Raw genomic sequence first — 26,337 nt, forward strand, 5'->3', positions numbered from 1 at the left:
AGCGAAGATGAGCTGGCTGGTCTGGGCGGGGAGGACGACAACCAGCAGGCCCGGCTCCCCGTCTCCTCGCTGGGTTGATCATCCGCCACGGTTGCGCCACACACGAGGGTGCTGCAGCAGCCTCTCGGCCCTTTGTGTCGAGGCTGCTTTGTGTTTGGGGATCTTCCAGAGTATCAACTCTCTGGCCCGCAGGAGGGGGACAGGAGGCAGTTCACCCCCGTCCAGCCCTCGTGGCCCATTCTTTAGAGTGGAGAGAGCAGACAGGGCTGCCCTTTCTCATCATGGAAGGCAGAGCTTCCACGGCCCATTAGCCCAGGAGCAAGGGCAGGCTGGCACCAGGCTGAGCTGCAGGGAACAGGGCACAGCGCATCTCAAGGAGGCCTGGGCTGCACAGCGCATCTCACACCAGGCCGGGCTGCAGGGAACAGGTCAGAACCAGGCAGGCCCAGATGTGACAGCAGCTGGGCCCATTTCTCGAAGAAAAAAGCAAGAAGTCCCCAAGCCAGCAAAGGCTTTTCTGAGGATCTTCTGGTACTCACACAAGCTCAGCACAGAACATACAAGCGAGGCCTGGTCATGAGAGGAGGCCAGGGAACCACGCACGGCCCGTGTGCCGCACACGCGGCAGATGTGTGCATTGGGGCTCTTCGGGCTCTGTCCTTACAGGCCTTGTGAACACCCCTGCCTGAAGGGCAGGTAAAGCCCTCCAAGCACCCCAGGGCATTCAAGCACACCCATGGCAAACAGCGGTGCCCCACGCGCAGGCTCTCGGGCTACACGGCAGCTGGGCTTAGTGTGGTGGGCGAGGGAAGGCCTCCACCACAACACTTTGCAGGGTGAGACGTCGGATGCCTCCTGCCTCCTCCTGCAGCAAGCTACAGAGCTGCAAAACGTCCTCTGCAGGTACAGAGTATTTCACAGGTTCCCTGGCTTCGTTTGGTGATGGATTTACTTTTCCCGAGGACTGTACGACCTACTGAGATTAACGTTAACTGGTGTCTCGGGCTAACAGCACCTTCATCACCCTCCAAAACAAGAGGTGCGGGATCTGTGGGGAGCTTAGCCGCGAGGAAACGGGTCCTCTAAGACCTGCTATCCATGGCACCTTCAAGGAAAGAAAGAACGCACCTCTTCACTTAGAAAAAGGACAGGACCCACGTCGCATGGCCACACTGCCCAGCCCCAGGGCGCCAATGCTGGCTGGCAGCTCGCCGAGCCCAGCCCCAGGCGCACGGCCTCTGTTCAGACCAAGCTACCGTGGTGTGGGACGGCGGGAGACAGCACCTCCTGGCAGCGGTCGCCCATGAGGAGTTCCAGAAGCTCCTCCTCGAACTTCTCAAGGGAGGGGTACAGGGTGAAGAATAGGTCGTCCAAGTGCCACGTGGTGGCCTTCTGAAGGCGAGGCTTCCGGAGGACGTCACCTGTGGAGAGAGGGCTAATGTGAGGCCCTGGGACAAGCAGAGGGCCCGAGCCTGCCCGCCTCAGGACACAGGGAGGGACCTCCGGGCAAGGGGCACCTGCAGACCAAGGGAAATATACCAAGTGGTGTGTGTATGGGTTTATCTCTGACTCTCACTATGACATATAATTACAGTGCACCAATAAAGGTATTTTAAAAAAGAGAGGAGGAGGAAGTAGCTGCAGCCACTGGGCCGGAGCACAGGAAACCTGTGCGGGTCAGGCCAAAGCACCTCACTGGCTTAGCCAGGGCCAACTGCGTGTGCAGCCCACATTCTACCCAGACCTCCTCCAAGGGCAAAGCCTCCGCTGGGCGAGCCGAGGACGGCAACAACAGAAGCTGAGCAACGTCTGCTCGGTCCCCCGACACTGACTTCCGTAGCAAGAACACAGCCCACCGTGGGGCTCGGCCGCGCTCACCTTGAACCACTGGAAATGTGGGAACATTTATGCGCACGTTACGGCAACAACAGGACACAGACTGGACTGGCGCCACTAGGAAAGCATCCTGGTCCTGATCCAGAAGCTCCTGCTGGGGCTCCCCAAGGACCGGGGAGAATGATGGTCCAACGGAGCCCAGGGACTGGTGCCGGGCGGCGCACAGCGGGCCTCGACCTGGCTGCAAGGTCAAGACTCACCTCTGATCCCATGAGGAGGACCCTCTCTTCTGACAGCCCTGTTACTGAGCAACAAAGGTGCTGCCAACCCAGACAGGCACCACCCAGCACCACCCTCTGCCCGTCTTCACGCAGCACTGCCCCTGACCCGTGTCTACACCTCAGGGTCAGAAAGGGGAAGCTCAGTGCCCTCTTCGCCCACTGCTCCAGCTGTCTGCTCTGGGCCCCACTTCCTGAGGCAAATAAATGTTCAAAACCCAGGCGTGTCTGTGCAAGGCAACCAACCACCTGGCCTTACGCAGGCCAAAACACACACGAGGCAAACAGTGGGAGACTGTCACCCGTGGGCTCGGCCGGAGAGCAGCAGAGGACAGCGGAGCTGCAGGGGACAGAGAAGAGGGCACACTGAAGGCCCTCCGCAGGGGACAGGCCAGCTGCAGCCACCAGAAGCCCCTGGCCCCCAGCCCATCGCCGACGGGAGAGGCCGCAGCCCACGGGAGCGGAGGAGCAGCCACAGGTGCACGGCACCGCCTCGCCGGCTGTCCAGGGTGCTCACCAAAGCGAGAGGCCACAGGAAGAGGGCAGCACCTGGCCGCCTCAGACTCCGGGTCCTGGAGGACAATGGCACCCACCAGGGAGCACCGAGGCACGGGCTACCCAAATATGGCAGGCTTTGGAGCCAGACCGTGTGAATCTCGACTCTGCTCGTGGCCCCGGGCCCGCCGCTCTCCAGACCCCAGTTCCACAGCCGAGCGAGGGAGGACACAGCACCCACAACATCAGCGTGGGGCCAGCTGCCCAGTGGGTTCTCGGCACCCGCGGAGTCACTGCAGGACACTGTGGGCGCCAAGCCAGCGGATCGTAGGCCCGCACTCCCAGAAGAGATGCGTGTGTACACACACAACACAGATTACGGCCTCGGAGCCTGCAACAGCGCATCCTGTGGACTCCATGTTTGACTTAGCAAAGGAGAACACGGGCTGGGACAGGGTCGGCTGCCTCATCTGACCTGAGCGTGAGCCTGCCCGCCTCAGCTGAGCCGTCACAACAGAGACCCTACACACATCCACGATGATGGAAACCTACTATGCGTCAGAACTCCAGGGAAATGAACCAATGTTAGTGAACAGGCAAGTGTGCCCAGACAAATGACGAGACGCGAGGACTGGGAATCGGAGCAGAGCTCATTCGGTGGCCCTGACACCAGGCTCTGCGTGGACAGGCCGGTCCCGTGCACAGGTGTGTGCAGCCAGACAGGTGGACCCAAACCTGCTACCGCTGCGGCCAATTCTGATCATAACATGGTCACGTCTAAACTAACTATGCTCAGTGTAGTGGACCCCGTGACATGCTTCTTAAAGAACCCAGTTCTCTCAGGAAGGATCGCCTTGGGCTGCACTGCCAACCTCCAAGGGCAGCGACTCAGAGGAAGGAGCGGAGTCGCTAGGGCGCTGGGAAGGCAGCAGAGCCAGTGTTCCCGGGAGCGGCCCCAGCCTGAGCCAGAAGCAGGCTCTGGGCATCCCACACACGGACCCGGCGCCATTACCACAGCAGCACAGAGTAAGGAGGTCAGGACCCACAGGAGAGAAGACTGAGCAGCCACTGTTGCAGGTAGACGCCTCGAGGTCCTAGAGCCCGGAGGGTCAGGGCTGAGCACCTCCACCCAGCAGCCTTCGCTGGGCCACGTCCTGTGACCACCACGGGCTCTGGAGCCAAGGGCCTGGATCCCAAGCTCCGCTGGAGAAAGAAGAGCTGGCGGGAGCTGAGTCCTCTCACCACGCGTATATAGAGCTTTAACGAGGAAGGACCAGACGTCCAGGGTGTGCTACCAAAGGGGGCGTGGATTGGGGCTGAATTAGACAGGATCTGAATTCAGGACGAAAGAGCAACGGCTCACGCTTGCTGGGTACTCACCCAGCGTCCAGTGCTAGTGCTGGACCGATCCATCTCATTTTCCCCCCCAACGGAGCTCAGTGAGCAGCCCCTATTACTGTCTGCGTTTTATAGAGGAAAAGCAAGCCGCAGGCTTAGAGAGGCCATGAACTGGGACAGCCACCCAGATCACATCCACTCTAATCTGCAGACACTGACACGCGAACTTTCACCAAAGCCCTTGACAGCATCTCCCACTTTCCAGAGCCCCAATGCACAGCTCGCCCTGCACCCGCCTCCGGGAAGGCAGCCGTGGCCCATGCTGCTTCCCTGCCGCTGTGGGGGGGCATGGCCCCTGAGGAGGGGAGAGCTCTGGGCAGAGACTTTGCTCCGTCCTCCAGAGCTAAGTATACCAGGAGAACTGAGTCGCACCCTCTCCAAGCTGAGCACCCTGCGAGACCTCCCTCAGGGGCTCCGTCAGCCCTGGCCTGGCCATGGCCCAGGTCTCCATTCTAGAAGGCAGCCCCAATTGGGCCTGTGGGAGTGAGAGACCTCGCTCTACAAGTGTGAGCCAGCCTGGCTGGAGCCCTGTCCTACAGTCGCAAGCACAAGTGGCCAACCAAGACCTCAACAAAGACCCACCTCGACCCTCCTGCACTGCAGCCTTTACAAATGAACAACTAGCCAACACCCCGTGTGGCCTCGAAATAAAATCAAACCACCGCAGATCAGACAAGTGACTGCCACCACTGAGCAAGTCCCGGCCCTGCCGGCACAGACCATCACCCAGCAAGCCCTCCTGCAGGGTGAGCCCGGGGGCTGCACGTGCCCGGGCAGGACTCCCGGCGGAGATGGTAACGCCGCGGCAGCCCCAGTCTGCGGTCACGAGGCATGTCTTCACCCTGGCATCTCACACACAATCCAAAGCCAAGCGGCACAGTGCAACGGGCTTCTTCTCCAGATGGCCGCCCCAGGGGAATGGAGAGCCGCGCCCCTCTGCTCAGAAGCCAGTGCAGCCAGCGCCTCTCCTGCTTTCAAAGTCCCTGCTCGCTGGGTTTTAAGCGACAGCGTGACTGTCCCTCATTTCTGCAGTCCTAGGGCACCACCTACCTATCCCAGCACCGCGGTGCCAAACCCGAAGTTGGCTGAGTGCTGAGACCGCACCTCTGCCAACTCTGCTCCTCGAATCCAGAGCTCGGCTTGCCCCCGCACAGCCCCTGCGCCCCAGCCTCACACGAGGTCCAAGGACAAACATGGGGCTGCCTGGGCACCTACACTTCCCGTTCACCATCCCAGCACTGGCAAAGGCAAGCCCCCGGGACTCCCAGAGATGAAAGAGAGCGGGCCAGGCACCGGCAATGCCTTCTGTCTAGTTCCCGTTTCAATGACACCTGCTGGCAAGGGTTGGATATATCTCAGGTCCCAGAATCCCAGGTCAGCAAGACTGACAGAGTTGACCTAAGCCCCACAAATCATGATGCTCCCAAGGTCAGCAGAGGCCAACAGAGGTGCTCATAGGGCCTCCCGGCCCCAGAAGCCAGGCCCAGGGGACATGCCCAGGGAGACAGACTCCGTGAGCAACCCCAGGAAGTCATTACCTAATGTGACTGAAGCGCACCTCCCAGCATGGACCAGACGCTGTGCCACCCACGGGACGCCGGCACAAGCACACCGCACCAGGGCGGGGCTGCATCCTTCTTCAGTGTCTTCTTGAATGTTTCCACGAGCCACACCCACAGCACGCCGCTGCCCCCCCCCCAGCCGCCCACACAGAGCCAAAGCCAGCTTTCTCTCTAACGGATCGGGGAGGTGGCCACCCAAGACGCCCAAGGCTCTGGCAGCGCCACTGCGAGGGACGGCCACAGGGAAGGCTTCCAGAAATGCCCAAAGGAGCAGGAGGCCAGGGCGTGGCCAGCTTCCGTCACCATGACAACGACCTGAGACCATGCAGCCTAAAAGGGGAGGTTCACCTCGGCTCACGGTTTCAGAGGTCTCCATCTCTGGTCACTCGGCCCTGTCGCATCAGGCCTGTGGTGGCACAGACCGTCAAGGCAGGGCACATGGAGGAGGAGGCCTGTTCACCTCACGGCGGAAGGGCTGGGTCGGGCACCCAACACCTAACCTCTTCCACTAGGCCACGCCTCCTAAGGCCCCGCCACCTCCAGAGGCAGGGCACCGACCTCTAGGGAACAACCCAAGTCATGAGGACTGTCCTGCAGAATCCACTGCCTAGAACACCAACAGTGGACTCCAGCTGTACAAGAGCTGACCCAAGCCCATTCCTGGAGAGTCACTTCCTGAAAGCCACACATGAGGGCCCTTAGCCTTTCACGTGAACTTCAGTCTCCTTTTCTTTTTTCTTATTTTTGTGGTACTAGGGATGGAACATAGGGTCATTGTACCTCCAAGCTACACCCCCAGCCCTATTTTTTAGTCTTTTTATTTTAGAAACGGGGTCTCATTGAGTTGTGAAGGGCCTTGCTAACTAGCTGAGGCTGTCCCCGAACCGCGATCCTCTGGTCTCAGCCTCCCCAATGCTGGGATTACAAGCGCGCGCCATCACACCCGGCTGGACTTGAGTTTTCAAGTTCACTGCACATCTGTGTTCACAGCAGCCAGAAGATGGAATCAACCCAAGGCCACCAACAGACGAGTGGATAAACAAAATGTGGTCCACCCAGGTGATGAAATGTTATTACGCCTTCAAAAGGAAGGAAATTCTGACACTTGCAGTGTGGAGACCCGGACGACACTGTGCTGCGTGTACTGGCCAGTCACAAAGGACAAACCCCGTAGATTCCATGTACACGAGGTCCCTAGAGCAGTCACGCTCGTACACACAGATGCAGAGTAGGGTCCCAGAGCCGGGGGTAGGGTTTATAGACACAGACTTTCAGCTTGAGAAGACAAGAAATCATCCTGGAGACGGCGGTGGTGATGTGCTGACTACCCTCAACATCCACTTACAAACAGGTCACGTAGTGAACTCTACGTTATATATATTTTAGCCACAATTGAATATAATAACAGTGCTGGGCATGGTGGCACATGCTTCCAGCATTCGGAAGGCTGAGACCAGAGGATTGCAGTTCGCGGACAGTCTCAGCTACTTAGTTCGCGGACAGTCTCAGCTACTTAGCGAGGCCCTTCACAACTCAGTGAGACCTTGTTTCAAAGATAAAAAGACTATAAAAAATAGAGCTGAGAGTGTAGCTTGAAGGTACAATGTCCTTGGGTTTCATCCCCAGTACTGCAAAAAATAAAAAATAAAAAGAACTAGCCAGGCGTGGTGGCGCACACTTGTAATCCCAGCATTCAGGAGGCTGAGACAGGAAGATTGTGGTTCGTGGACAGCCTCAGCTACTTAGTGAGGCCTTTTGCAACTCAGCGAGATCCTGTTTCAAAATAAAGAATAAATAATAGGGCAGGGGGTTTAGCTCAGAGGTCGAATGCCCCTGGGTTCCATCCCCAGACCTGCAAAAAAATTAAAAATTAAAAATTAAAAAAAATAGGCAGGCGTGGTGGCGCACGCTTGTAATCCCTGCACTTGGGAGGCAGAGACAGGGTGATCGCACAAGTTTGAAGCCGGCCACGCTGGCTTAAGAGACCCTGTTTCCAAATTTTAAAAAAAGTATAAAATAGGTCTGGAAGTATAGCCTGGAGGTAGAAGGGCTTCCAGAAACCCCAGTACCACCAAAAAAATAAATAAAATAAAATAAAATAAAAAGACTAAAAATAATTAGAAAAGGGGGTGTAGGTCAGAGGTCGAATGCCCCTGGGTTCCATCCCCAGTACCACAAAAATATAAATAAATAATATATATATGTATATAGGAACAGTAATCACAAAGGTCCTGGCATAGTACAGTGAGGTCCAGCCATGGCGGCTCTCTGGCTCTCCTGGCCACGGTCACAGAGGCGGGGGCTGTGTGCTCGCAGAAATGAAGACAGATGGGGGTGAGGTGAGGCTGCCACCGCTGCACAGGCACACACAGCCCCGCCTGCACCCTCCCTCACCCTGGAGGAGGCAGGTCCTGAACCCGCACCCTCAGTGCCGAGGGAATCGCGGAGCCTTACCCGGCTCCCCGTGAGCAGGAAGCAGGCCGGGGATCTGCTGCAGGCCGGACACCAGGAGGTTCTCGGGCAGGAGGTGGAAGGCGGGCTCCAGAGGCGGGTGAGGCCTCAGGGTGTACTGCAGGCTACAATTCTCCACAAGGGTCAGGTGCTTGTTTTCTAGGGAAGAGCACCAATGTGAGGGCAGGAGCCACGGCCACCGCCAGGCAACCGGCCAAGAAGTGGAAATTTAGAGAAAACAGCACAATCTGTAAACCTCTGTCTAAGGAGAGCAATGAACAACTCTGCCTAAAACTGCAAACTACAGAGGTGACCCTGTTTGGGTTCTGTTTGTATTTCTTGTGTTTGGGGTGTTGACTGTTTGGGGAACAGAATCTCACTACGTTGCCCACATTAGCCTGGAAGTCCTGGGCTCAAGCCAGCTTCCCGCCTCGGCCTCCTGAGAAGCCCGGGGGACAGGCAGAGACCGCCACCCCAGCCCTGCAGCAACACTTTTAGCGGGCCAGCCCTCCCGCTGGATCCAGCTGGCATCATGGCCCTGCCCTCCCGGGGAGGCTGGAGACGCTCTGGCCAACGGGCTGCCTTCCTCTGGGTCGTAGCCTGCGGTCCATCGAGCCTATAAAGGAGCAGGACGTCGCTGGGGCTGGGGGGGGCCAATGCAGTCAGAGCCAGACCCCGCTCTGGGCTGTTCTCCTGCACTGGGCTGAGACACAAGCACCGGGCTTCCATCCTGCACAGGGGATGGGATCTGGACCACAGCAAAGGTAAGGCAGCTGGGAGTAGAGGTAAAGGGAGCCCCTGAGGCCCAGAACAAGGCAAGCTCCTGCAGAGCGCTCGGGACACCCAGGGAGGGGCCGGCACCTGAGGGGGATGGACAGGGTGACAGGAGTGGAGTACCCGTGCGCCAGAACCACAGGCCAGGGCATAAGAGGGTGCCGCAGGTGCAGCCTCCTGGTCCCCCAGTGCTCAGTCCTGTACTCCTGGGCTTGATTTCCTCCACTCCCAGAGGCACACAATACCATCACGGGCCACTTGTGGCTACTAAAATTCCAGATGTGGCAGGACGGGGAGGGCTGCACCAGTTTCAAATTCATCTCATTCATTTTCTGCTTTCACAAGAAAAGAGCTAAGTGTGAACTACTGGAGTCCTTAGAAACATGAGTACAACCGTATTTTTACCACCTAACCTCTCCAAGCATGGGCCCTTCACAATTTAAAGTGGCACTGGAAGGCACTGTATGCACATGGCCGGTCAAAGGGAAGACTGGCACAACCTCGGTGGGCAGCAAGAAGACAAACGCCAGCCGCTCGCCAGCCTCCCCTCACAGGGATGCCGGTGCCCTGGCCCTCACCAGGTCCACAGGGCGTGGCTTGACCGGGCTCCTTCAGAGCTGCCCAGGGTCACCCGCACACCGCTCAAGCTCCTGGATTCCCCTGACCATGCACAGGAAGAGCTCTGAGAACTGTGTATCTTGCTTAAAGGCCCTGATTCTAAGGACACTTCAGGAGTGGGGAATCTTGGCAAATAATTTAATTTGATTGAAAAATAACCTAAAAGCCAATCTTTATAAATAAAATTAAGTTCCTGATTGCTCCCCTATCTCAAGGTTCTCACCAAGTTCACTGGCGAGGGGCAGGCTCTCTGGCATATGAAGAGAGGCTACGGGGCACCTGGCTCCTCTCACGAAGCCTAGGCCCATCTCCAAGGACAGACTCATCCCCACTACTCCCAGTCCATACACCCTGGGGCCTCTACGATGTCCTTCTGGCCATTCCCACCCAGAGCCCCTCTGCCCACCTTCCAGCGGGCAGCAGCAGGGGCCGCGCACCCCTCTGGCTGGCCACCAGCTGGTGTCCCTCTGGCTGCTCAGGAGGCATAGCGGAGAGCCGCCTCGCTGGGGCCACACAGGGCCCAGAGCAGTCTCCCTCAGGGAGGGAGGGTGGGAAGGCCGCTGTGCTCATGCTGACCCATGACTTCACAGTTTAAGGTTCACTGGACAGTTAGTGGCCGGTGACCACGAGCAACAGCTTCATGCAAGAGGCCAGGAGACCGCCTCCCCGCCCCAGGTGGCTCCCACGGGCCACACCACTCCTGTGCACGCCTCACAAAGTGATGGATGGCCTCCTTTGGGGCTGGTCCATTACAGTGCTTTAAATTATGCAAAAATGCAAGCCTGGACACACTTGCCGGAAACTATTGAACAACTGAACTAAGCTGACAGTGGTTTACATTCAGAGCCGACAGGACAGAGCTGAAGTTGGGAACGCTCTCAGCCAGGAGCTCGGGGAGCGTGGCCAGGCCGGCTGGGCTTACGTTCCACGGGGTCCTGGAGCAGCGGGTGCAGAAGAGCACGGGGGGTGCCGTGGTACAGCCTCAACCTGGAAGACAGGACCGGGATGACGTCAACCACCACATCCCGCATGAGTCAGCTACATTCTCAAGGGAAAAGGGCAGGAGACCCACCTATACCACAAGCCGAGAGCTTCCAAGCGCTGCCAGTCATGTCTCCGCCCAGCCCTGGTGCTAAAAGCCAGGCCAAGAATGTCTGCCACACCCGCCGCCCAAGGACTGGGCAGCTGGCATATGCTGGGGGAAATTCACCCACCCTGAAATGTCCCAAGCAGGACACTGTCTGAGAAACTGCCATGCATGTCACTAGAGCAGAGCTCTCACCCAGGGACGACTCTGCCCAGGGCCATCTGGCAATGTCTGGAGAGGATCTGGTTGCCACAAGGGGCGGGGGTGCTGCTGAGCACCCTGCAGTGCGCAGCGGCTCCCACAGCAGAGGACGGCCGGCCCACATGCCAGCGCCACCAGGGGAGAAGCCCTGGCCCTGGCTGAAGTCACACGCAGTCCTGTCCATCGCTGCATGCCCAGCTCCTAACCACAGCCTAGCACACGGTCAGTGCTCCACCACGGCTGGGTGTCTACCGCTCCAGGCTCCTGCATGTGAGGCCCACACCGCCCAGTGCCCAGTAGCCTCCCGGGTGCAAATCCTTCTCCCACATACAGATGTTTGAACAACTTCCTGAAATCCCACCCGGAGCAAGTGGGAGACCAAGACATAGGCTCGTATGCAGCCTACAACAGGCCTAGCGCCCGTGGCCAAAGCCCGTCCTCACTCTGGCCTAATGAACAACTCGGCTTGCTGAGAAGCAGTTAACAAAATGAAAACCCTCCCACTCTACGCTCTCGTGAACACAAAACACCTACCAGGACAAACTAAAACTCTACTGCCACCAGGAGCAAACAGTCAAGTCACCCTGGAGTGAGGCCGGAGACCCACGCTGTAAGCAAGGCAGTTACCGTCTGTCCTGGGGAGCAGAGGCCGGAGACTCTGGCTTGTTGCTGAAGATCCGGAGAATTCCAAAGCCACATGACCAAGCTTCAAGGGTGCCATCCCGCCTCTTGCCCTCCGCGACCACTTCCACCACGGCCACGATATTCGGGTGGTTTAAGGTTGTATGGAAGTAGAAAGGCTGCAAAACAGAAACCAGAGGCCAGCTAGATGGCAGCCGGACAGTGGGCAGACATCCACAGCTGCAGAGGAGGCAGAGGAGGCCCTCTCCACGCGCACAATACGAGCATCCAGGACTCTACTCGCCCCGGTCCAGTGCCAGCCTGTTCAGGGTGCGAGGGAGGGAGGCAGGGCAGTACAATCCCTCCTTCGGAGATGAAAGATATGGCAGGGTTCCTGGTTCCAGGTGCTGAAAAGACTGCGCACCTGCCCCCAGGACAGGTGACACCAGGCGGCATCATGGTAAGACAGCCCAAGACAGAACAAGCCCGCTACAGACACACCCGCTGACCACCTCATAACCGGCCTCAGCTAACACTCAGTGCGGAAAACACCAACGGTGGCTTGCCGGCGCTGACTCGAACCCTGCTGTCTGTGTATGTTTCACAAAGTTCCGTCTGAACTGTGTTTAAACTAAGAAGGGGATTCTTAGATTTCTTTAGTGCTAAGTAATTATCCCCCGTTCAATGTCTTTTTTTTTTTTTTTTTTTTTTTTTTTGCAGTACTGGGGATGGAACCCAGGGGCATCCTACCTCCAAGCTATACCCTCAGCCCTATTTTTTATTCTTTATTATTCTCTATTTTTGAAGCAGGGTGTCACTGAGTTGCAAAGGGCCTTACTAAGTAGTAGCTGAGGCTGTCCTGAAACCTCAATCCTTCTGTCTCAGCCTCCCAAATGCTGAGATTACAAGCATGAGCTACCACGCCTGGCTCGCAATGTCTTTTATGATGAAAACCACCTTGAGACCTTTTCATTAGAAGATCTGGAGAAGGGAAGACAACCAAGGAGATGCTATTCAAATTGAACTTAAAAAATTTTAAGTTGTAGCCTCTCCATCCTGGACAGCCAACGAGAGGGCTCTGGCTCCCGCTGCCCAGGACTGAGGGGAGCCGGAGAGCTGGGACGGCAGGGCCCATCATCTCCGTGTCTAGCACATATGCTCCCTTCCCTCTGCCGCTGCTCTCCTGCTCCGTTCAATGGAATGCAGCGTTTCTAGTTAAACTGACCAAGACGGGCACGGGACACAGAAGGGGAGCTGCTAGCTGGGTCTGCCAACCCGTGGGGTATCTGCGTCCACAGCACTCACAAGGGGCGCTGAACTGGCTTCCAGACTGAGCTGGCGCAAATAACGGGGTACAGCCAGCTGGGTACAAAGACCACCCATGGCGGAGAGAGGCTGGGCAGAGGCTGGTCTGCGCTCTGTGATTTAAACTCAGACTAATCCTCCTATTAACGAGTCATTACCGTGGTGTCACTGGGAAAACGTTTACTGTAATCACAGACTGTCAGCCCAGGATAACAGAGAGACGCATTAAAACATCAGCCATGAGATATAAATCGTTATTCTATTATCTTTTATTGCAAAATGATAAAATAATGACCACTTACAGCTGACAGGTGGTTGGACTGAGCGAGAGTTATGTTTCTGTTTCTGAGACTCAAGAACTACTTAAAAGCCCGACTGTGAGCCGGCTTGTCAGTCTCACCTCCATATTTATACCTGTGCAGATGCTTTTATGAACACGGCCCACTCTTCCTTTTGGCAGTAAAACAAACATTTTAAACTCGCTACGAAGCAATCATCTCTCAGCTTAAAGGTCACCTTGAAGTGGCTCTTCCTGAAGGCAGCGGGACCAGCTGCTCAGGACTTCCCCAAGCGTGGCCCGACGGCTGCTTTCTTCCCCTCCCTACCACCAGAAGACAGTTACCTTAAGATCACACGCACGTGCGCACACACACACACACACACACACACACACACACACACACCAGCGACAGTCCCTGGTGCTCATCTCAGCAGCCAACCTTAGAATCTAAAACCCATTTTTTCATCAGAAGAGCCAGCCTACAGCAAACACATGGGCAGGTCTGTCAACCCAGTATTGGGGAGGCCTATACAGGATGATCACAGGTTCAAGGCCACCCTTAGCAACCTCACAAGACGCCATTTCAAAATATAAAAATCAAAGGGGCTGGGGTTGCAGTTTGGAGGCAGAATGCCCCTGGGCTCAGTCCCTGATACCCACCCCCCCAAAAAAAAGAGTCCACCTTCATGGGAAGCGCAGCATAACGAGAGGCGTTTGTGCTCAGACAGCCGTGTCAGCGTTGCGATCGGCTCATGAAGACACATGCTCTTTTCCAAAAATCACTTACTGACCCTCCAATGTGGAAAGAACCCTGCTGAAGAATTCATAAGGAGCCCAGGAAACACCCAGCCCTGAAGAGGCCCAGGCTTGGAGGTTCTATGAAAAACAGCTACGAACGTGAAAACGCTGCTCAGGCGCCAGCAGCCCCGAGACAGATAAAAGCCTCCCGGGCTGGAGACTGACCACCGGTGGCCGGCCCACAGTCACGCCCCCTGGACCGTGCGTGCCCAGGAGCGCCTGCCTTCCTGGTATGCAAATGGGATGCCGCTGGAATCCCAACAGCACTCTGCTGAGTGACCCCTGCAAACAGGTCCTCCGTCCGGGAGAAGTTAATTAACACCAACACCATACACTTTGAGAGGAAAATTCTATGCATCAACTGAAATTGCATGATTAAGAGTGTAAGTCAAGCCCATCGAATTACCTGCAGAAGGCCACTCCAGACAGAAGAGCAGAGCGGGCTCCTCGGCCCCTCACTCATCCGCATTGGCAAGCTCCCTCCCTGACAGTATAAACAGATTAATAAATCATTTAAATGCTCCCGTCCTAATGCCTTCATCTTCAAAAACACCGACACCATTCGCCTCGGGCCAGCAGCCATTTCTCACCCATGACAGGATGGAAATTGGGCTCTGCCGAGGTGTCCTTAGGAAGAGGCTGCACCGGGCGTCCGGGCCGACAGCCAGTCAACCACTAGGTAGCCACAAGCCAGGGGAGAGGGGCTGAGCAGAAAGTAGACCCTTAACAGAACACCTTCAGGAAGGGTCATAATCCAGCAGCTCGGCCTCACGCTGGGGATCAGACAGTTTCCTGGTCAGGGCGCCCCACACTGACTGCCCTGGGCGCAGCCAGCTCAGCAGAGCCAAACTGTCCTCCAAGACACGCACGATCCCAGGTTCCCAAATAGAAAGCGCCCCCCCCACTGCGGGGTGGGCAGCCAAAGCAAAGCGTCACACGACCACTGCCTGCAGCAGAGAACAGGGGACTAGCCAGCCCTAAACACCAGCGGTGCCGAGGCTGTGAGGCCCGATCCAGGTAAATGGCGCGCTTCACCTGGCTGAGAGGCCGCACGTGCCTGTCCATCCCTGCACACCCAGCCCCCAAACACAGCCTGGCCCGGGGCCGGTGCTCGACCACTGCTCCGCCCGCTGACTGAGTGCCTCCTGCTTCCAGGTGCCGCATGTGAGGCACACTCCCGTGGCCTCCGAGGTGCAAGTCGCTCTCCCACATAGAGGTGAGCAGTTCCAGCTCACAGTTTGAGCGACGTGCCTGAAATGCTGCCGGGAACAAGTGCGAAAGCAGGACCTGGACTCATCCGCAGCCTACATCAGACCCAGTGCTCGTGGCCAAAGCCAGTCCTCGCTCTGGCCTAGAACAACTCCTCTAGCGGGGCGTGGTGGCGCACACCTGCCGTCCAGGCGCACTCGGGAGGTGGGCACAGGAGGACTGAAGCCAGACTCAGCAGGTTAGGGAGGCCTCCAGGAGCTCACCTGGAGCTTGTTCTACCAAAGTTCTTCTGGTGTTCACACTTGGATGACAGAGGACCCCGAGACAGCTTCCACTCTAGAACGGGACTTCATGGTTCCGATCACACTGACGAGGAGGGCTCAGGACCTGCTGTCCACTCACTCGGGATGGGAGGCGTGTCCTCGGTGAGAGCAGGTGCACCTATCTCTGGAGGGACAGGATCCCTTGCTCCGGGTTTGGTTTGATTGTGGGGTACAGCAGGGCCCCTGTCTGGTGACCCTAAAGTAAATAAAGCCTGCACAAGAGGTGGGGCCGTGGCTAGCTAGGGAGAGAATTAGAGGGAGAGTTATGTCCGTCTCAAAGAGGAAATGTAAAAATTGCAGCAGTACTGTGGCCTCCAGGATTATTTTTTTTTTCAAGACACTCTTTTAGAGGCTGAATGAATTATTAACTGTCTCAGAGGAAGTGAAAGGCAATTCCTCTCCAGCAAGGAAGGGCTCAGCAGAGAGCTTAGAATTGAGGTGGGAACGGAGAGGTCTGAGGACTGCTTGCTGGGAACGGAGAGGTCTGAGCACTGCTCGCCTGGGTCCACTACACAGAGCCCAGAGGGAAAGAAGCCAGCATTACAGAGAAGTTCCCAGCTCGGGGTCAGGGCGGTGTGGGCAGCACAGGGCCCCATGGGCAGCGCAGCACAGTGAGGCTGGCATGCACCAGGTCCGTCAGCCCGTGAAGGCCGGGCAGCCATGCCGGCCCACGGTACAGCCCCTGATGGTGGATGCTCACCACGGCCAATCAGATCACCCCAGAAAGCAGGAAAAGATCTCACCCAGACTCAGAAGCACCTCTAAAAGACAAACAGGAGAGAGAGAGAGAGAGAGAGAGAGAGAGAGAGAGAGACACAGAGTGTGTGTGTGTGTGTGTGTGTGTGTGTGTGTGTGTCTGTGTAAGTAACCAGGTCATCTACCACTGAGCTACACACCAGCCCTAGTTGATCTTTTACTTTAAACAGGGTCTCACTAAGTCACTGCGTGCTAGTTTCAAACTTGCAATCCTCCTGCGCTGCCTCCCAAGCACTAGGACTGCAGGTGTGCACGCCTCGCCTGGCCAGCAAACGTTACTGTCTCCATTCCAGGGCGTGCTCCCAGAGCAGCTCATCAGCGCGACGTGACCCTGGCCACTGCCCACCCGTGGGAATGCTGCCCACCCCACCACACGTGCACATCAGCGCGCATGCACGCACACTCACAGTGAGGGGATTCTCCCGAATGAACTAAACTCGACCAGCACCTCAGCGCTGTATTCGGAATGGCTGGGAAATGCAAGGCAGCTGCCGGGCGTGCAGAGGTGGCCACGTGGCCACCAGGCTGGAGTCTTCCCTGGGCCACCGCTGGCCCCTGCTGCTCACTGCGGGCATAGCAGCCGGGGAGACACAGGCTCCCACCCGCCTGGGCCCAGGCATGGCCCCGTGACCACGAGGCGCTGGCCACCTGCCTGTTCCGCAAGCTCGCTAACCCAGGCCTCCCTGGGCACTCTGGTGACACCGGGACTATGGCCAGCAGGTGGCAGGTCACTGCAGACCCATGTTAAGGCTCCTCACTCCTCCCCACTTAAGTCCAGGTGTGAGGTAGCTGCAGTGTGGGCTACGCCAGGCTCTCTGAGTAAACTCCCGGTATCCCCAGGAAGACCCTGCAGCACTGACCAAGGAGGCACACGTGGCCGCCAGGGCCTGGCCATCCCCGTGGGGCCTTTGCCCTGCCCGAGGGTCTGCTGCTCTCTCATCCTGTAGGCCCAGCCTCACAGCAAGACCAGCCTTCACAGCCCTCCCTAAGCAGGTCTCCTGCTTGCCTGCTGGTGTCCTGAGAACCCATCACAGCTTGACAATGCTGCGTACCCTGCCTGGGTCACCCCGACAGATCGAGGCATGGATGGGCGAGCCCCCTGCTCTCCCTTGCGCCCAGTGGTGGCCCGCAGAGGGCGCACTGACCATGGGCCCGTGCACTCGGGGCAGCCACAGGAGATGGGGCGGCCCAGTGTTCAGGGTGGTCAGCCCCAAACTACCTGGGGGCAGGGGAATTGGCCAGTGCCCGTGCCACTGCCCAGTCTGGAGACAGAGGCATGGGTCTGGGTCCACTAGGCCAGCTTCTGCCCAGGCAGGGCAAGGCACCATGTCTTGATTTCAAGAAAGGAAGAAAGAAAGGCAAAGAGAGAGAAGGAAAGAAAGAAAAGAAGCCAGGCGTGGTGGCGAACACTTGTAATCCCAGCATTCAGGAGGCAGAGACAAAAGGCTGAGGCGGTCCACGGCCAGCCTCAACTACTTAGTGAGCCCTTTGCAACTCGGTGAGACCCTGTTTCAAAATAAAGAGTAAAAAATAGAGCTGGAGATGTATCTCGGAGGTAGAATGACCCTGGATTCCATCCCCAGTACCACAAAAAAAAAAAAAAAGAAAAGAAATGAGGGAAGATGGAACAAAAGGAGGAAGAGAGGGAGGAGAGGTGGCGGCGATGAGATCAGTCATGTCCTGACCTGGCTTCAGGAACGCCAAGGTTTCTAGCAGGAGCTGGGCCCCCCGTGTACGTACGTACGTATGTACACACACACACACACACACACACACACACACACACACACAGCGGGCACTTTCATCTGCTCAGGACGGCTGGCTTCCACTGTCTGGACACAAGCACCCCAGGAAGAGGCTGTGCGGTGCTGCTCGCAGGCCCCCTGCGTGGGTCCTCCCTGGCCCAGGCCCACGCACCTCATTGAAGACCACCCTGGGCGGCTGCCTGGAGAGCTGTCTGGTCGGCTTCACCGTGGTTTTACACGTTCTCCCAAAGAAGTGTCGGTAGGTGGCATCAAAGAGAGACACCCGCAGATGGTAGTCAACCTCCGCCAGCACCTCCAGCACTCCCTAGGAGACAGCAAGGAGTGAGCCGCAGCGTGCCCGTGTCGCGAGCCCCACACCCACCGAGGCGCTGGTGGCCCCCACCCATGTGGCCAGCTCTCCGCGGCCCAGTGTCCTCTTGCGGAACCACGTCTGTGGCAAAGCCACTCGTCTTTGGGGTTAGAAATCAGAGCACTCAGCCCTCCCCTGGCCAGCGAAGATAAGGGAGTCCGCTGGAACAGACACAGACTGAAGACACACCCAGCCAACAAGCCAAGAGCCCAGCTCCTCAGCTCACAGGAGGCGGCCTACGGCTGCAGGCAGCCACGTGGCCACCAGGTGGAGCCACGAGGTGAGAGCGTAAGGCCTGCTGCATTGCCCCATCCAACCACACCTGCAGCTTTTTCTGGCTACAGATTTGTCTGTTAGGAGAGCTAATAACTCACCTCTAATTAGGCCATTTTAGAAAGACTCCTTCCTAGTCATTTGCAATCAAATGAGTCCCTCAAAAACCAGGAACTAAATCCTCAACTTGCTAGAGTTATTTTGGGGTGGTATTAGCAAAAGAAAAGCAAATCGTTCAGGACTGACACACCATGGCTACAAATACAGAACAGAGCGACTCTGAAGACAACCCCTTTGCCCTCCACGTCCACCTGAGCGCCAGTGACGCCCAACCTCCTGGGCGTTTCTGCTTTCACCTTAGTTCTTCTGCTCCTGGTTACCGCCACCAAGGGCCCGTGCCGACCTGCTCTCCTCTCGTGCCTTCATCTAACAAACACTGATCAAACATGAATGCAGTGTCTACTCTGCTAGCGCTGTTCAGGCAGTAAGGACGCAGGAAGGATCGAGCAGACAAAATCTCTGCTCTCAGGGTAAACACGGAAGATGCAGGGAGGCGGAGACAGTGGGTGAGCCGTGTTGGACCTGCCAGCCTGGGGAGGCGCTCTTAGGAGACAGCACCTGACCACAAACTAAGGAGACAAAAGGTGCAGGGGCCTGGGGCAGAGAACCAGGCAGGGCACAGCAGCGTCCAAGGACATGGTAGGAGAGCTGGGGCGCTCGGGGCCAGCAAGAAGAGTGCTGACTATTTCAGTTACAGGATTCTACCTTCTTGTTTGCTGTCTCCTCAATGCTCCGGCCTCTGGGGCCTCCCTGACGGGCTAATTCCAGCGATGGCAAGTGGCTTGCCTATGGGAACATCTCTGACCAACAGGCCCACTGATGTAGCGCCTCTGCCCTCCCAGGACCAGGCAGCTGGGGCCAGTTCTACTCTCCGTGGCTACCGCAACTATCCAAAGTGACCAGTCCTGGCCTGCTTACCTGCCTTGCCAGGCCTTCCCTGCACCCCCTTCTACCTCCTGACCGGCGCCCTGGCCTGCTGCTCCTGGGGATCAGAGAAGGCCGTCCTTCAATGGCTGCTGTCCCCTGGTCTCAGGCCTCCCCACACCCAAGGAGAGGCAAAATTCCTCTATCGGGTACATTCCACAACAGAGAGCCCGCAGGGCTGCTGCAGACCAGGAGAGAAGCCAAGAGGCCCGGGGGCAGCTCCTGCAGCCCGAGAAGCCCAGCCTTTACTCCCACAGAGAAGAGAAGCCAAGGGAAGATCCGAGCAACAACCACCCAACCTGACTCAGGCGTCTCTGAAGACACCTGCGCTGCCATGCTGACAGAATGTGGGGCAGGGGCTGCGGCTGTCCAGAGGTGAGCCTCCAGGAAGCTGGCCTGGATGACGGGCGGCGGGAAAGGGGGCAGGAAGGAGAGGGGGTGGCCGCCTCACTGGACAGCCTTCCCCAGGCCCGGCTGACGCCCAACCTAGTGAAGGGCGACAGCGGGTTTTCTATCTGGGCCAATGGGAGAGAGGCAGCATCACTTTGGGACAGGGAGTTGGCAGCGGTCTGGGGGAGGGGCGCTTCCCATGCCCAGCCCTTGGGGACCACCGCGCCCTGCCAGTCCTCTGGCCCAGTCTACTGCTTCCCAAGTGACCGTCACCTCCGACTGGAACGTGAGCACCATGAGGAGATGTCCCTGGAGTGCTGGCTTCCTGGGCCAGGCCCTGTTGTAAGGCACTCGGCTCCCTACCAACCAGGACCCAGCCCTGCAGGCTTGGCCTGCTTCCCACCCAGCCTCGCCTCCAAGTGGCGCTCCGCCCGTTCTATTCAGGTAAGTTCCAGTCCCTCTGCCCATCTGGGCTCGGAGCTCCGGACAAACAGGGCCTGGGCAGAGCCATCCGTGCCCCCTGCACAGGTCCAAGCATACAATAAGTCTCAAATTCGATTGAAATATCTATCCCAAGTAAATACATAATGTTCAAAATAAAATTAAACTCAACAACAAAGTGGGGAAAATGTGCTAAAGTAATAAAGTGCCCTGAGCTCAAAATAAGCATGTGACACAGCCAGCTCAGTCCCTCCACAGCGACAGTTGCCACTGGCCAAAGCCATCGATGCTCAACTAAAATAGTGGGAATTTATAATTCCATCTAAGTCAAAGTGTGTGTGTGTGTGTGCATGCGCGCACCCACATGTATTCTGTTGGGGATTAAACACAAGGGCAGCCTACCTCCAAGCTACACCCCAGCCCTATTTTATTTTTTATTTGGAACAGGTTCTAAGTTGTTGGCGCTGGCTTTGAACCTGCAATTCTCCTGTCTAAGCCTCCCAAGTACTGGGATCATAGGTATATCCCACTATGCCCAGGCAAATTTTCTTTCTCCACATCCATTTCCAACTTTACTTCTGTTTTTTGTTTTTTTGTTTTGTTTGGGGTACTGGGGACGGAACCCAGGGCTAGTCCACCTCCGAGCTACACCCCCAGCCCCATTTTTTGTTCTTTCTTTTGAAACAGGACCTCACTGAGTTGCAAAGGACCTCACTAAGTAGCTGAGGCTCCCCTCAAATCTCAATCCTCCTGTCTCAGCCTCCCAAATGCTGGGATTACAAGCACGTGCCACCAAGCCCAGCTTCTCCTCTATTTTAATGGCTCTTTTTGTGTAGAACCAACTTCGCATTCCTGCACGGACCTGACTTGCTCATGGCACATTATTCTTTTTACATATATTCGTAGACTGGACTTGATTCCTAGTATTGGGGGGATTTTTATCTTGAGGATATCAGCCTGTGCTTTTTTATAGTATCCTTGACTGACTGGGCATCAGTCATTGCGCCCTCAAGAAAAGCACTGGGAGGTATTTTCTCTGTTCCCTTAAAGAGTTTGTCTAGAATTATCACTATTTCTTCATCATTTTATGAAATTCAACATTGTATGTATGTGTATGTGTTACTGGAAATAGAACCTAGGAGCGTTCTACCTTTAAGCTCCACCTCAAGCCCAATTTTATTTTTTATCTTGAATCAGGGTCTTGCTAAGTTGATGAAGTCTTCACTAGATTCCTGAGGCTGGCCTCAAACCTGTGACCCTCCTGCCTCAGCCTCACAAGTACTGGCACGCACCGCCGCGCCCAGTTTAACGTTGCATTTTTAACATCTGTAGGGTGTGTAGTGATGCTTCCTATTGCATTCCTAACATTGGTAATCTGTTTTCTTTTTTTCTCTTGACAAGTCAAGCTAGTGAGTTATCGCTTTCATTAATCATTTCATCAATCATTAATTAGCCAACTCCTACCTCTTTCACTGATTTTCTCTATTATTGGTCCCTTTATTGATTTCTGCTCAGATCCTATTTCCTTTCATCTATTTACTGTGCTTCATTTAATTGTTTCATCGAGGTTCTCAGCGAAGCAGCACTGGTTTTATACTTTTCTTATTTTCTAGCAGTTATATAAAGTCATAAATCTCCCTCAAAAGACTACCACTAGCTACATCTCACAATTTTTTTATTTCCTCCCAGAGCTCATTTCAAATTATTTTCTAATTTCCCTACAAATTCCTCTCTGACCTGAGGTTATTTGGCAGTGTGTTAACTACCGACTATCTGAGGATTTTCTAAGTCAATTATTATTGATTTCTAGTTTAACACCGCAGTAGTCAGTGAACACACTCTCTCGAGACACTGTGCTAGGCTGGTACTCGGTCTGTCTTGGTAAAGGCTCCTGTGTACTTGGGAAGGTTGTGTATTTAGAGCTGTCAAAGCATTTGGTGGTACTCTTCAGATCCTCCAAAGCCTTGTGGGTTCTTTATTTACTTACTTATTTTGTTGGTCTGTCCTTCCATCATGTTCTTCCTGAGAGAGGGGCTCTTGGGCTCTGACCGGGAGTCTGACGCAGCCCTCCCCTCCCACCTGACTTAGCCTCAGGCATCTGAAAGCCTTGCTCCCGGTCACCATGGGGCCTCAGAGGCCCGCTTGCTGGGCTGCGGTTGGCTGGAGCCTGAGGACTTGGATTTCAGAGCCCCCCACACCATGCTGGCTTGCACCCGGAGCCTGGCACCTGGGTGTGCTGGCGACACGCCACTCAGGCAGTCTCCACTCACTGCAGAAGCACTGCGTCCTGTGACGCCGCCGGGGAGGGCCCTCAAAGGCCAGGCGCTCTCCCCTCGCCTTTCCTCTGCATCCATTTGCTGTAGCAGGTCTTAGCTGTGGGTCCTCTTAGAGGATCTCCAACCTAGAGGGTGGTCTGGGAGCCCTGCCAGGGCTGCAAACACTTCAGGACTGAGGTGTCCTCTTGATGATCCTCTAATGAAAGGCCTTTTATGGCTGGAGGTGCAGCTCAGTGGTAGAGCTCTCGCCCAGCATGCACGAGGTGCTTGGCTGAACCTCCAGCACTGCAAAATAACTAAAAAAAAAAAAAAAAGGAAGAAAGAAAGAAAGAAAGAAAGAAAGAGAAAAAGTGCCCTTTACCTCCGTTAACTACTCCCGTTACTCCCGTGACGTCTACACTTTGTCAGACATTAGCACAGCCACAGGCATCCTTAGGGTTATGTGGTTTATCTTCTTCTGTTTATTACTTCACCCTGTTTATGCCTTTAGGTTTAAATATACATTCTTGTAAACAGCATATAATATGGTCTTACATGATAACTTTCAACATATTACTTTGGATCAGGTATTCAACCTGTAGGAATTATTACAGAGACATGTATACACTAAAACATTTAAAACTGAGATTACTCACTGAAGCGGTATCTATAGACTTTTCCAGAATATGACCAGAAAGAGCCTACCTAAATAAATGATGGTCCATCCATACAAAGATATACTATGCAATTTTAAGAAAGAATAAGAGAATTTTCATGGGATGACATGAACAATCCATAAAACATATTAAGTTCTTTGTTTTTGTTGTTGTTTGATTGTTTGTTTTTGCAGTACTGAGAACTGGGAATTGAACCCAGGGGCATTCTACCTCCAAGCTACACTCCCTGGCCCTTTTTTTTTTTTTTTTTTTTTTTTTTTTTTTTTTTTTGGGGTAATCCCAGCATTCGGGAGGCTGAGACAGGAGAATCGTGGTTCTTGGAAAACCTCAGCTACTTAGTGAGGCCCTCTGCAACTTAGTGAGACCCTTCAAAACAAACAAAAAAGTTGGGCTGGGGGTGTAGCTCAGAGGTCGAATGCCCCTGGGTTCCATCCCCAGTACTGCAAAAAAATAAATAAATAAGGGAGGGGGGGATAATAAAGGTATATTTATTTGTTGTGCTTAGAATTTCTGGAAAGTTGTACAAACAACAGTAAACGCTGGCTGTACTCTAGGACAGACAGTGGCACCGTGGGTGAGTCACTTTCCCTGCATATTCTTGTGAATTTTGAACTACATTACCTTTAAAAAGATAAAATAAGGTGGAGACATAAAATTTCCTTCAAAACAATCCCAGGAAGAGCAAGCCGTGACCATTCCCGTGAGCTCCTGGCAGCCGGGCAGCCACACCACGCAGAGTTCATTTCTCACAGGCCCTGCTCCTCTTCCTACATCTCAGGGCGGCCGTGAGGGCTAAGTGAGTCAGCACACTCACCAACAAGTAAAGCTGTGCGCGTAACCGCCACCGTGGTGCCGACACCATACCAGACCCCGCAGGGCTCCCGCACAGGGCTGGGAACTGAAGCATGGCGGACGTCAGTGGCTTAGCATCAGTCAGCCACTCACGGCCGGCGCTCCAGCGACTAATGGGGCGGGACATCCTCTACCAGCCGTGAAAGGCATGCGCTGAAGAAACGCCATGCTCACCCTGGCAGGGGCAGGTCCTCTCGGGCATGCCCATGGGCCATGACACTGAGCCTCACCAAGGCAGACAGCCAGGGCCTGAGCCCTGGAGGCAGCCCAGCCTGCCCAGGAGGAGGTGGGGCCACCAGACCAGCCCGATGTACAGAAGGCTCAGATGCATCCAGGCACCAGGGCTCGGACAAGCCCCGAGCAGAACCGCCCAGAGTCCCAGAGCTCTGCCCCCGCAGCCTAACTGCCAGGCCGACAGCAGGCTGTGCCACGCCGTGCACCAGGCCGCAAGGCCACATCTTGCAAACAGCCAGCTCACAAATAACCCCGCAAGTCCAATTACCTGGGTTTTTTAACTGCTCCACTGTGGGCAGAAATAACCCCTCTCCCAGTGTCAAGGTGCTGACCAAGTCGCTGCATCCCATGTTCGCTCTGCCGATGGGCCACTTTGCCCACAAACGCTGCCAAGGCCAAGGGCCGGCCGTGATGGGACTCGTGTAGACAAGTGAAAATCAGTATGCTAACTGGAAAGCTCATCGCAGCCAAGAGCATCGGACATCAACAGCAAACTTCATTACCTGCTGAATTAGGGGCCCATCAAGCCACTTGAGAACACACTGGAACGCAGTGGACTCCTTGGAAGGCTGGCGTGCTCGCTGCGGATGAGGGGGCACGCGCTTGTGCTCGGCAAAGACCCGGTGCCACTCACTCATCCTGCCCGCCTCTCACCGCCTGGGCCTCCGGGATTACCTGCACCAAGTTCAAATGAAGACAAAGTTGCCAGGGCCACAGAGGTCAGAGCAATTCTGAGTTTCCCAGAGGGACCTCCACCCCTGCAATGCCACCCCACAAACCCCAGGGCTAGCTGGCCCACGCCTGCCAGCCTCCCCCAGCGTGTGCCCACCGTGATCCAGAGAACACTCTGCCCCAGCCACGAGCCCTCAGAGCACAGCTACCCCGGCCTCAGAGACTAGCTCGGGATGGGCACACGCAGGGCAGCTCTGTGCCGCGGTGGGCTGAGCAGTGTACGAGGGCACCGGAGGTGAGTGGCGGATGCAGCCCAGCCCGCCACGGGCATCTTGGAGGGACCCAGGAAGCGTGACCCAGGCAGAGCCAGTAGCTGCACATCTCAGCCTCTGCAGGTCTCTCCGGGAGGGAAGCCCAGCCCAGACCCGAGGCCATCAGTCTGATGCTGCCAGGGGTCACCATAGGGACAGCCACCTTGAGATGAATCGGTGAACACCGTCATCCCAGTGCTTGGGAGGTGGAGGTGGGAGGATCATAGGTTCAAGGCCAATAGTCATTAGCCAGGCATGGGGATGCACACTTGTCATCACAGTACTCGGGAGGGAGGCTGAGACATGAGGGTCTCAGGTTCAAGGGACCACCTGAGGGTACCAATGGGGTAGTTAGTGAGACCCTGTTTCAAAATAAAAATAAAATAGAGCTGGGGGTGTAGCTTGGAGGTAGAATGCCCCTGGGTTCAATCCAAGAGCCATGAGAGAGAGAGAGGGAGGAGAGACAGACGGACAGACACATATACACACACAGGATCCAGGGCCAGTGGGCCAGATGTCCTGGGCAAAGCGCTGGCGGGAGGGTGCTCTAACACCAGTCACCCCGGGGCAGTCGAGCTGAGCGTGGTCCCTTGTTGCCAAAGCCAGTCTGGACGGGCGGGGCTCAGGTATCACAGCTGCTCAGGGCCGGCACCTCAGGTTTCTATTTGGCACCTCCATCCAGGCAGCACCCCCAGACTCCCTTCCGCTGGCGCAGCATCGGGGCCCTGGCCACACCCAGGGCTCAGCCCAACAGTGAACAGTGAGCAGGAGGACCGGCAGTGGCTCCGGGGTGAGGCTCGGTATCTGGAGGTCGGAGGTCAGTGGGGGGGGGGGGTCATCCGCGCTGCTGGAGCAAAGCAACGGAGCCCAGCATCACCCAAGGGAAACTGATCCTCGTCACATTCCCTGCCGCACAGTGGGGACGTTAGCTCCGCCAGAGTGTGTCCTTTGCGAAGCCGGGAAAGCTTCGCATTTTATTCCACCTTGACCGCTGGATATGCACAGCAAGATTCTGTGAGAAAAAAGTAAGAAATACACAGAAAGCATTTCTGCTGAGACCCGAAGGACACCAGCCATCCTACGGGAAGCCTGAAATGAGCTTGCGTTTCCATTCATTAACACCATTTCTTTTGTGTGTGTG

At 55.9% G+C, this 26,337-nt stretch overlaps 1 protein-coding gene across 1 annotated transcript in view; it reads right to left on the bottom strand.

Annotated features, from left to right (window-relative positions):
• NPHP4 (nephrocystin 4) overlaps positions 1–24,851 on the bottom strand; it is a gene marked incomplete at both ends in the record, with an annotated part of 92,262 nt that extends 67,411 nt beyond the window's left edge. Inside the window, 6 exon segments of the mRNA XM_080691259.1 lie at positions 1,285–1,421; positions 8,024–8,179; positions 10,335–10,399; positions 11,328–11,500; positions 17,910–18,062; positions 24,717–24,851. Coding sequence (XP_080547385.1) covers positions 1,285–1,421; positions 8,024–8,179; positions 10,335–10,399; positions 11,328–11,500; positions 17,910–18,062; positions 24,717–24,851 — 819 coding nt within the window.
• Positions 24,852–26,337: the final 1,486 nt, after the last annotated feature.

Source organism: Muscardinus avellanarius, assembly GCF_963383645.1.
Source record: "Muscardinus avellanarius genome assembly, chromosome: 3".
NCBI classification, from domain to species: domain Eukaryota; kingdom Metazoa; phylum Chordata; class Mammalia; order Rodentia; family Gliridae; genus Muscardinus; species Muscardinus avellanarius.